This window comes from Natrix helvetica, assembly GCF_964273705.1.
Source record: "Natrix helvetica genome assembly, chromosome: 5".
Taxonomy (NCBI): domain Eukaryota; kingdom Metazoa; phylum Chordata; class Lepidosauria; order Squamata; family Natricidae; genus Natrix; species Natrix helvetica.
The window spans coordinates 151554395-151565945 of NC_138551.1; the positions used below are offsets into that span (position 1 = coordinate 151554395).

The window sequence follows — 11551 nt, forward strand, 5'->3', positions numbered from 1 at the left end:
CAGAAAGGATCCCGCCTAACGCACTAAGCCGTATAGACACACATTCGTTCTTGCTGTCAGGCCTGCCGCCATCTTTTCTTTCGGATCTTTGACCTGCCACACTTTCTGTTATTCTACTATGCCTTTTTCTATGGTAGGAAAATGCGGAGTTAGATGATAGGCAGCCATAACAACATTCTTTCTAGAAAGCCAAGGTCATCCTTTGTCTCTGCACCTGACCGGAACTGGATGGGTGGAAGCTGCCAGCGTGGCAGTGGGAGATTGGACCATGGGATGGGCTTGTGGGTGTGGGGGCAGGATCTTGAACTTTCAACTGGGCGGGGAAAACCGGGAAGCTTTCAGATTCTGGTTTTCCCAGATGTGCCAACATGGCTTTCTTCATAAATTGGAACTTTGAGCAATACTTTGCCTCGGACTCTGATTTACTTTTGGATGCTATTTGGAACCCCGACACTTGCGAGGTTTTATTAACGTGGCCTGACAGTAAAGTAGAATCTGCCTGCTTCTTGTCTGGTCTACCTGAGAAGATTGCTCAGAGTTGAGTAGAGTCATCCTGTCAACCGTCTTACCAGAAGAAACCGGTTTTCAGCACCTCGGAGACCTCCGCGTGCCACACGTTGCTCCCCAGAGTTCCACAGACTTTGATGTACCGTGAAATGTTCTACCACCCAGAAAGCATACATTTTGGCCTTCAAACTTCTCAGTCTTTGGCCAACCGGCTCGAACACAAGCCAGGAACGAGTTGGCTGGCTGTGCCAAGCCGTGGCTTTGTCAACCACGTCACAACCCCGCCGTTGGATTCACCCAAGGCTCGAAGAAAATATTGTGGCCAGCCAGTGGCAGCAGATTCGGACAGTGAGGAGGTTGGGGTGGAGCATGGGCCAGTCCTAGAGTCTGGGGAAGGCTCGGATGAGGGCCCTGTGGGGGCCAGAGCCGTATGCCAGTTATCAGCTGCCTTCGGAGTCAGACATCAGTGAGGCAGAGGAACAGCTGGAGCCTGTTCCCAGTGTGCGCATGCGCAGAGTTGCCAGACGAAGGGAAGAGCTAAAGAACAGGGGTCGACTTAGGAGTAAGGCCACAGGTGGACGATGAATGGCCCCTCCCAGAAGGAATAAAAGAGGAGCGAAAGGGGAGTGGAGTTTGCAGGAGACCATTAGTTCGCTTAATTGGTTTGGAGACTCCTTGCCAAGTTCTGCAGATATCAGCCTGGCAGCTCTCCAAGCCAGATAAGGTCTGTGACCGTAAATCCTCCCTCGAAAGACTTCGCTGGAGGTGAAGGAGCAGAATTCACAGTCAATTAATAAAAGTGTTTTTTGTCGGGACCAGGAGTTGAATTCAGGCTCTCGGGAAGCCTCGGTATCCCGCTCCGATCAGGCAATTGAGAGTTGTGACTTTGGAAAGCAGAGCGAAACTGTGGAAGAAGGTCACGATGAAGGAAGAGGGACAACAAATTCAGATGACCAGGGAAGAAGCGTCGGAGTCCGGCTGTCCAGCGTTGAGGAATTACGACCGGACTGACCCCATAACTGCAGATGGCCATTCCAGATTCTCTCCCCCACCCCCCAGATCTCTCTGGGGGATCTTGCCCTCGCAGGAGACCCTCCCGCAAGGATCCCCAAAGCCTGCAGCTTACAACGCTCCCCACCCCCCTCGTTTTCCCGAAAGAAAGCCAGGAAGAAGGGAAATGATATCAGGCCTTGAAGGAAACCTGTCCCTCTCCAGAAAATGGGACAAGGGGTAGAGACTTCCTTCGCCGGGGGGCGGGGGGGGAACAAACCAGCCAGGATGTCCTGCCAAAGTCACTTTCACTGGTGACACCACCTCCAAAGGGTCCGTTTTAAACCCTCCGCAGCCCGGTCCAAATCTCGGCTGCATTTGGAGGGTTTTTGTTTTCCAGAGTGGCTCTCATTGTTTTCCCCGCTGGCTGGCCGCGCTCCCGTAGCGGTCCGGAATCTTTTGGGAACGGCCGTTTCCAAGGCTAAACTTAGGGGCTTCATTGTTTTCCTCCGGCTGGAAAAGTTTGCTTAATAACTTCCCCCCATTTTCCTTTTTTCAATGGGGCCCCAGCCGGGAGATCAGGCCGGACAGGAAGATCCTGTGTTTGTGTGGGTCAGAATAGCGGGGGAGAATCGTGGCTCCCGACAGCTGATAACTCTCCGCGGCTGAGGAGCAAGATAGCCACGCCGAGCTCGGGCTGGAGGGGGGGGAGGAGGGAGATAAAAATGACCCCCAATCCGTGTTGATGGGGAGAACTGACAGGGAGAAGTGAGGGCCCATAATGGCATCTTCGTTGCGTGGTGGTCCTCCTCTTCCTCCCCCCACCCATCACCTTCCTTCTCTACTCCTCCTCCTCCTCTTCTTCTTCTCCTCCTCCTCCACCATCTTCTTCTTTCTCTCTTCTCCTCCTCCTCCTCCTCCTCCTCACCTTCCTTCTCTCTTCTTCTTCTCCTCCTCCTCCATCATCTTCCTTCTCTCTTCTTCTCCTCCTCCTCCTCATCTTCCTTCTCTTCTTCTTCTTCCTCCTTCTTCTCTTTATTCTTCTCCTCCTCCATCTTCTTCCTTCTTTCTTCTTCTCCTCCTCCTCATTTCCTTCTCTTCTTTTCCTCCTTCTTCTCTTTCTTCTTCTTCTCCTCCTCCTCCATCTTCTTCCTTCTCTTCTTCTTCTTCTTCTCCTCCTCCATCTTCTTTCTTCTGTTCTTCTCCTCTTCCTCTTCCATCTTCTTCTTTCTTTCTTCTTCTCCTCCTCCTCCATCTTCTTCCTTCTCTCTTGTTCTTCTCCTCCTCCACCATCATCTTCCTTCTCTCTTCTTCTTCTTCTTCTTCTTCTCCTCCTCCATCATCTTCCTTCTCTCCTCCTCCTCCTCCTCTCCCTCTCCCTCTTCCTCCTCCCTCTACCACCTTCTCCTCCTTCTTCCTTCATCACATCCTCCTCCTCACCAGTTCCTGCAACCGTTCTTCATATGTTTTAGCCTCCCGTCCCCTAATCCTCTTTGTTGCTCTTCTCTGCACTCTTTCCAGAGTCTCCACATCTTTTCTACATCGAGGCAACCAAAACTGAATGCAAATATTCCAAGTGTGGCCTTACCAAGGCCTTGTAAAGTGGCATTAACACTTCACGTGATCTTGATTCCATCCCTCTGTTGATGCAGCCTACGGTTTAAGGGTTAATGGACACTCGGGCTCAATGATCTCTAAAACCCCTTCAGTGCCCTTCTATGCAACTGCTTGTGATTCCCTTCAATTCCACCACCACCCCATTTTCTAAACCCCAAATTTCCAAAAAATCAGCCCCAACATGTAGCCTGCTTGAAACTTGGCCAAAGGATGGTTTCATTCTCTGTTTTTCTTCTCTCTTTCTAGATGTCCGCCATAGAAACCATGACGGAGAAACTGGAAAGTTTTGCTGCCATGAAGACAGACGCCGGGGGGGCTTCCTTGCCACCCCTCCCTCACCACCCGTTCAACTTCCGGTCGCCCCCTCCCACCTTATCGGATCCCATTTTGCGCAAGGGCAAAGAACGTTACACTTGCAGGTAAAAAAGGGGGGAGGTGTGTGTGTGTGTAAATCATAAGTGGGACAGATTCGGGGCCACAAGGCTGAAAGGAGAAGACATCCCTAAGTAATTCAGTGCCTTCTTGTTCTCCTTGCTTGCTCGACCCCCATTTCCATGGGGGAAATCAGCTGGAAAAATCAGGGAAGATCTCCATGCAACAAGGAAGGAAGGAAGGAAGGAAGGAAGGAAGGAAGGAAGGAAGGAAAAATGGAGAGAAGGGAGATAATGGAAGAGGGAGGGAGAAGCAAGGAAGGAAGGAAAGAGAAAGAAATGGAAAGGAAGGAAAAGAAAAATAAGAATGAAGGAAAAGAGAGGTGGGAAGGTAGGAAAGGGAAAATGAAGAAAAAGGGAAAGAAGGGAGAAAGAGAAGAAGGAAGTTAATGGCATAAGGAAGGAGATGGGGGAGGGAAGGAGGGAGGAAGCAAGGAAGGGAAGAAATGGGAGAAGGAAGGAAGGAGAAAGGAGAGGGAGGGAGGAGGATAGAGGGAAAGAAAGAAGGAAGGAGAAAGGAGAGGGAGGGATGGAGGAAGGAAGGAAGGACAAAGGAGAGGGAAGGAGGGAGGGAGGAGTATAGAGGGAAAGAAAGAAGGAAGGAGAAAGGAGAGGGAAGGAGGGAGGAAGCAAGGAAGGGGAGAAATGGGAGAAGGAAGGAAGGAGAAAGGAGAGGGAGGGAGGAGGATAGAGGGAGAGAAAGAAGGACGGAGAAAGGAGAGGGAGGGATGGAGGAAGGAAGGAAGGACAAAGGAGAGGGAAGGAGGGAGGGAGGAGGATAGAGGGAAAGAAAGAAGGAAGGAGAAAGGAGAGGGAAGGAGGGAGGAAGCAAGGAAGGAAAGAAATGGGAGAAGGAAGGAAGGAAGGAGAAAGAAATGAACAACTGTACAGCTTGGAGAACAGTGGCGATTCCCCACCTGACTTCCAATTCATTTAACCCCAAATTAGACCTAATTTCTGGATTTCGCTGCTAAACGTGCATTGGAATGTCCAGGCAGTCCCCATATCTCCCCCAAATCGATAGGAATATATCTCCCCCTCCCACCTCCCTCTGTGTGTGTGTGTGTGTGTGTGTGTGTGGGTGTGTGTGTTTTTTGCAAACAGGTTCCTCGTGAACCAATCTTTGCTTCGTTGCTAAGAGAGACGGGGACTATTTACAAGGTCAATTTTTTCAGCCTTAATTTTGATCGTTAACACCCCCACCCCATCCCCCAAAATCTGTTAACATTAAGAAGAATTGGAGAATGGAGTCAGTGGCTCATTGGGGGGGGGGGCGATTCGAAGCAATGGGCATCCCTCAGTCGGACTAGATGACCTCGAGGGACTTTTTCAATCGACAGGGAATAATAGGTGGGGGGGGAAATGTTGATTTCTTTTTTGCTTTCTAGATACTGTGGTAAAATCTTCCCGCGTTCAGCCAATCTAACCAGACATCTCCGAACACACACAGGGGAGCAGCCTTACCGGTGAGTTTAAAAATAAATAATAAATAAGTAAAAATATACACGTTTGTGGCTTGTTGTTATAGAAAGCCACAAACTTTTGCTAGGTAACATTGCTGGGAAGGGAAGGAAAAATAAGAATGAAGGAAAAGAGAGGTGGGAAGGTAGGAAAGAGAAAGCTTGAAGAAAAAGGGAAAGAAGGGAGAAAGACAAGAAGGAAGGAAATGGGAGAAGGAAGGAGATAGGGGAAGGGAGGGGAGAGAAGGAAGGAGGGAAGAGGATATAGGGAAAGAAGGAGAAAGGAGAGAGAAGGAGGGAGGGAGGAAGCAAGGAAGCAAAGAAATGGGAGAAGGAAGGAAGGAGAAAGGAGAGGGAAGGAGGGAGGAAGCAATGAAGGAAGGAAATGGGAGAAGAAAGGAAGGAGAAAGGAGAGGGAGGGAGGAGGATAGAGGGAAAGAAATAAGGAAAGAAAAAGGAGAGGGAAGGAGGGAGGGAAGGAGGAAAGAAATGGGAGAAGGAAGGAAGGAGAAAGGAGAGGGAAGGAGGGAGGAAGCAATGAAGGAAGGAAATGGGAGAAGAAAGGAAGGAGAAAGGAGAGGGAGGGAGGAGGATAGAGGGAAAGAAATAAGGAAAGAAAAAGGAGAGGGAAGGAGGGAGGGAAGGAGGAAAGAAATGGGAAAAGGAAGGCAGGAGAAAGGAGAGGGAAGGAGGGAGGAAGCAATGAAGGAAGGAAATGGGAGAAGAAAGGAAGGAGAAAGGAGAGGGAGGGAGGAGGATAGAGGGAAAGAAATAAGGAAAGAAAAAGGAGAGGGAAGGAGGGAGGGAAGGAGGAAAGAAATGGGAAAAGGAAGGCAGGAGAAAGGAGAGGGAAGGAGGGAGGAAGCAATGAAGGAAGGAAATGGGAGAAGAAAGGAAGGAGAAAGGAGAGGGAGGGAGGAGGATAGAGGGAAAGAAATAAGGAAAGAAAAAGGAGAGGGAAGGAGGGAGGGAAGGAGGAAAGAAATGGGAAAAGGAAGGCAGGAGAAAGGAGAGGGAAGGAGGGAGGAAGCAATGAAGGAAGGAAATGGGAGAAGAAAGGAAGGAGAAAGGAGAGGGAGGGAGGAGGATAGAGGGAAAGAAATAAGGAAAGAAAAAGGAGAGGGAAGGAGGGAGGGAAGGAGGAAAGAAATGGGAAAAGGAAGGCAGGAGAAAGGAGAGGGAAGGAGGGAGGAAGCAATGAAGGAAGGAAATGGGAGAAGAAAGGAAGGAGAAAGGAGAGGGAGGGAGGAGGATAGAGGGAAAGAAATAAGGAAAGAAAAAGGAGAGGGAAGGAGGGAGGGAAGGAGGAAAGAAATGGGAAAAGGAAGGCAGGAGAAAGGAGAGGGAAGGAGGGAGGAAGCAATGAAGGAAGGAAATGGGAGAAGGAAGGAAGGAGAAAGGAGAGGGAGGGAGGAGGATAGAGGGAAAGAAATAAGGAAAGAAAAAGGAGAGGGAAGGAGGGAGGGAAGGAGGAAAGAAATGGGAAAAGGAAGGCAGGAGAAAGGAGAGGGAAGGAGGGAGGAAGCAATGAAGGAAGGAAATGGGAGAAGGAAGGAAGGAGAAAGGAGAGGGAGGGAGGAGGATAGAGGGAAAGAAATAAGGAAAGAAAAAGGAGAGGGAAGGAGGGAGGGAAGGAGGAAAGAAATGGGAAAAGGAAGGCAGGAGAAAGGAGAGGGAAGGAGGGAGGAAGCAATGAAGGAAGGAAATGGGAGAAGGAAGGAAGGAGAAAGGAGAGGGAGGGAGGAGGATAGAGGGAAAGAAATAAGGAAAGAAAAAGGAGAGGGAAGGAGGGAGGGAAGGAGGAAAGAAATGGGAAAAGGAAGGCAGGAGAAAGGAGAGGGAAGGAGGGAGGAAGCAATGAAGGAAGGAAATGGGAGAAGGAAGGAAGGAGAAAGGAGAGGGAGGGAGGAGGATAGAGGGAAAGAAATAAGGAAAGAAAAAGGAGAGGGAAGGAGGGAGGGAAGGAGGAAAGAAATGGGAAAAGGAAGGCAGGAGAAAGGAGAGGGAAGGAGGGAGGAAGCAATGAAGGAAGGAAATGGGAGAAGGAAGGAGATAGGGGGAGGGAGGGAGGAAAATAGAGGGAAAGGGGAGAGAAAGGGAAAGCGGGTGGGAGGGAGGAAGGAAGGAGAAAGAAACAGAAAGGAAGGAAAAATAAGAATGAAGGAAAAGAGAGGTGGGAAGGTAGGAAAGAGAAAGCCTGAAGAAAAGAAAGGTAAAGAAGGGAGAAAGAGAAGAAGGAAGGGAATGGGAGAAGGAAGAAGACAGGGAAAAGGGAGGGAGGGAGGGAGGGAGGAAGATAGAGGGAAAGAAGGAAGGAAGGAGGGAGGGAGGGTAACTGGGTAACATTAAAACCTGATTCCTGATTGGCACCACCCAAGCCAAAGTGGATGCCACCCTTCTGCACAAAGGCAGGAGAATAAAAGAAGAAGAACTGACAGCTCTCTTTTGGAATTCAATTTTGCATTCGCTTTTCACCGCTGATTAAAACCAAGAGTTCTGAAGTTCTAACTCCGACCCAATTCTCTCCCGCAGTTTTTGTATGCAAAGGGGGGGGGGGGAACTATTGTTAGAGAGCAAAAGAGATGCCGGGGGGGACAGGAGGGGGAGAAAATATGGGGGGGGGCTTATGGGACCACCTGAAGCAACGGGCAATATTCTTGTAAGGAAAGGTCATATTTGGCACAGTCAACCTTTCTCGATTCTCAGATTGTGAGCTCATTACACACACACACACACACACACACACAAACCCTTTGGGAAGCGAGTTTCAGAAAGTTATCTCTGCCGATTCCAAAAATAATAAAGATATTTTTTTGGAGAGCTGCTGGTGTTTCTAACTTTTGCACGTTTGGAAAATATGCGCCGTCTGCATAATGTAGAACCCTGACAGAGAGAGGGACAGACAGAGAGTGACAGAGTGAGAGACAGACAGAGTGAGAGACAGACCGAGTGAGAGACAGACAGAGACAGAAAGAGAGAAAGAGACAGAGTGAGAGAGACAGAGACAGAGAAAGTGAGGGAGACAGAGAGAGAAAGAGAGAGAGAAAGAGAGAGTTGAGAGACAGACAGAGGCAGACAGAGCGAGAGACAGACAGAGACAGAAAGAGAGAGAGAGACAGAGACAGAGAGAGTGAGAGAGACAGAGCGAAAGAGAGAGTGAGACAGAGATAGAGACAGAAAGAGAGACAGACAGAGAGAGAGAGAGAGAGACAGAGACAGGGAGGGAGTGAGACACAGAGAGAAAGGGACAGATAGACAGACAGAGACAGAGAGAGTCAGAGACAGATAGACAGAGACAGAAGAGAGAGACAGACAGACAGAGAGACAGAGAGAGACAGAGAGAGAAAGAGAGACAGACAGACAGAGAGTGAGGAAGGGAATACAGAAGAAAACAAGAAAAAAGGAAAATTGAAAGAAGGGAAAATGAGAGGGAGGAAGAGAGGGAAGTAAGAATAAGAAAGAAGAAAAAGGGAAGGAAGGGGAAAAAAGAAAGGGGGAAAAAACCCGGAGGACTTGTTGGGGGGGGGGGGAGAGAGAAAGTAAAAAATAGCAAAATTTGATTTTTGATCCGCTCTTTACACATCTCAATGCTGCCCTCTTGAGCAAACTCAGAGGAACTGCAGCTCTTCAGTTTTTCCTTAAATCCTCCCCTTCTCACCCCGGGGGGGGGGTGTCTTTTAAATGGGGGGGGGTGACATTTAATAGAGTGGCAGGAAAGGAAATTTGACCCCAACTCCCCCCTTCTCTCTCTCTCTCTCTCTCTCTCTCTCTCTCTCTCTCTCTCTCTCTGTCTCTCCGCCCTTCCTCCCCTACTTCCAGGTGTAAATATTGCGACCGCTCGTTCAGCATCTCCTCCAACCTTCAGCGCCACGTCCGGAATATCCACAACAAGGAGAAACCCTTCAAATGCCACCTCTGCAATCGATGCTTCGGCCAGCAAACCAACCTGGACCGACACTTGAAAAAACACGAGCACGAAAACGTTCCGGGTAAGCCCAGGTCTCTCTTCTCCCCTGCGGCCATCGTGCCTCCGAATGCCCAAGTCCATCTTCGGTTGTTAACCTCCTCCTCCTCCTCCTCCTCTTTCCCCTTCTCCTCCATGTCTTCCTCCTCTTCTTCCTCCTCCTTCCCTCCTCCTCCTCCCTTCTCCTCCTCCTTCCCCTTTTCCTCCATCTCTTCCTCCTCTTTCACTTCCTCCTCCTCCTCCACTTCTTCGTGCTCCACCGCCTCTTCTTCTTCTCCCCATTCTCATCTACCTTCATCCTCCTCCTTCCACCCTCTCTCCTCCTCCTTCCTCCTCCTTTCTCTTCTTCCTCCTCCTCTTCTTCCTCCTCCTTCTCCCCATTCTCGTTCTCTTCTTCCTCCTCCTTTTATTCTACTTCTTCTTCCTCCCCCTACTCCGTCCCTCCTCCCCCTCCCTTCTTCTTCCTCTTCCTCTCCTTCTTTTTCTCCTTCTCTTTCTCCTCCTCCTTCTTTTCCTCTTCCTCTTCCTTCCTCCTCTTTCCCTCCTCTCTTCCTCTTCCTTTTCTTCTTCTTCTTCCTCCCCCTCCCCCTCCTCCCCTTCCCTTCTTCTTCCTCTTCCTCTCCTTCTCTTTCTCCTTCTTCCTCCTCCTCCTTCCCATTCTCCTCCTTCTCTTCCTCCTCCTCCTTCTTTTCCTCTTCTTCCTCCTCCTTCTATTCTTCTTCTTCCTCCTGCTTCTCCTCCTCCTCCTCTTCCTCCCTCTCCTCTTCCAGTAAGCCAGCATGCCGGAGTCATTACAAACCACTTGGGGAACAACGCATCTTCGCCCGCCTCCGAATCGGAACACCAAGCACTTTTAGACGAGAAAGAAGACGCCTATTTCTCTGAAATCAGAAACTTTATTGCCAATAGCGAGATGAACCAGTCAACGGCTTTAGCGGAGAAAAGGTAGGCAACATCACCAAGAAAGCTGCGGCTCCTCTCATTAACCTCAGTGGACAATGGGGCTCCTCCCAAAGTTTTCACCAAATTCTGTGTGGATTTTTTTTCATTGAATGTCGTAAAATGGGGCAAAACCCACTTAACAACATTCTCACTCACCAACATAAATTTTGGGCTCAGTTGTGGTCGTAAGTCGAGGACACCCCAGTTCTCTCTGCCTCTGACCTTTCTGATTCTCTCCCGAAGAGAAAATTTAAGCTCTCTACAAGAATCCGGCCAACTAACAGTCAAGGGAAATGAGCGGGAGATAAGAAAGGCATTCGAGATTGGCTGGACTTAGATCTCTTGCAGGCGCAAAAGGACTCGTTACATATGATGCATTTGACTCCTCCTTCCCTTGGGCTCATCTCCTACATGGCCTTTGTAACCTTTGTGCTCTCCCTCAACCAGGCCCGAAATCCAGAACGCTGACGGCGCCACCCACGGTCTTCCGAACGACAAAGTAGAAGATGTCGATGAGGAAGAAGATGAACTGGAAGAGGAGGACGACGACAGCCTGACGGGGAAGTCTCAAGACGAGACCGTGTCGCCCACCGCCGAGCCACAAGGAGGGTATGAGGATGAGGAGGAAGAGGAGGCCGCGTCCCTCACCATGAGCTTTAACCATGCCCAGAGGTGGGTTTCCACTCTCTTGGCGGGAGGGAGGGGACCTTCGCTTTTCTCTTCTCATTCCACGCCCCATGAATGAGTGACTTAGGACCGACTAGAACGTCCAACTACAGAAATTCACGAGAAAAAGGCTCTCCAAGTTGTTTTGGCTACCGGTCAACTCCAAAATGTTCCCATGGTCCTCAGATCTCTCGGAACACGGCGGTTTGAGCAAGCGATAATACCCAATCAGGGGGAGAATTTCCTTGACATGGAGAATCGCTCAAAGTCGCCACCCCCCTCGGTGTACAATTCAGACTCACACCGCTATGCCCAACGTCCATGCTCAGCGATCTTGTACTACTATGGCCGTGTCTGTCTACCCGTCATCCGTCCACTTGCCAGCCTGTCTGTCTGTCTGTGTCTCTCGCCCTCCCTTGTCTTGCATGCAGCTCTAACGGAGCTCCCCTCCCTTTCCTGGCATCTGCTCAACCCCCTCTCCGAATGTGTTTGCAGCCGGATGGAACTAACAGGTCGCCCCTGCTTTCCCTCCCCTCCCCTCCCTCCCTGGTGCTTGGTACAGGTGTACTGAGGAGAACGAAGTCGGCTTGTTAGATTTGGAACAGATGTCGGAATTTGGGAAGAGGCTGGACTTCCGCCAGGCCTCCGAGGAAGCTTTTGACGTTAAAGCTGTCTATAATTCCACCTTAGATTCGGAGGCACTAAAACAAACTCTGTTCAGGCAGGCCAAAAACCAGGTAGGTTCGATCCTGAGCTTCGCAGCGAGGCTCGCCAAATTTTCCCGCGGACCCCAAAGCGTTGAGATCCTCGAGACCCACCCACCCTCATCCTTGCCAGCAATTCCAATTTCTATCCAGGTTAAGGAGGGGCTGTAATTCCCCACCCCATTCCATCCCTGTGGCAGTCTTGAGATTGAATAACCTGAGCAAAGCACACATCCTCTTCCAACTTTCCCGTGGCTCGAATCCGTCTGA

General features: G+C 50.0%; 1 protein-coding gene across 5 annotated transcripts in view; it reads left to right on the forward strand.

Annotated features, from left to right (window-relative positions):
* The window catches only part of PRDM16 (PR/SET domain 16), a 342912-nt gene that overhangs the window by 328246 nt on the left and 3115 nt on the right, over positions 1 to 11551 (forward strand). For 3 of the 5 annotated variants that reach the window (XM_081954899.1, XM_081954900.1, XM_081954901.1), the window contains exons 11-16: positions 3361 to 3533; positions 4934 to 5011; positions 8825 to 8994; positions 9740 to 9914; positions 10359 to 10583; positions 11140 to 11314. In XM_081954899.1, the coding sequence (XP_081811025.1) occupies positions 3361 to 3533; positions 4934 to 5011; positions 8825 to 8994; positions 9740 to 9914; positions 10359 to 10583; positions 11140 to 11314 (996 nt within the window). The remainder of the gene's footprint in view (positions 1 to 3360; positions 3534 to 4933; positions 5012 to 8824; positions 8995 to 9739; positions 9915 to 10358; positions 10584 to 11139; positions 11315 to 11551) is intronic. The other 2 variants (XM_081954903.1, XM_081954902.1) reach the window with 1 other exon arrangement.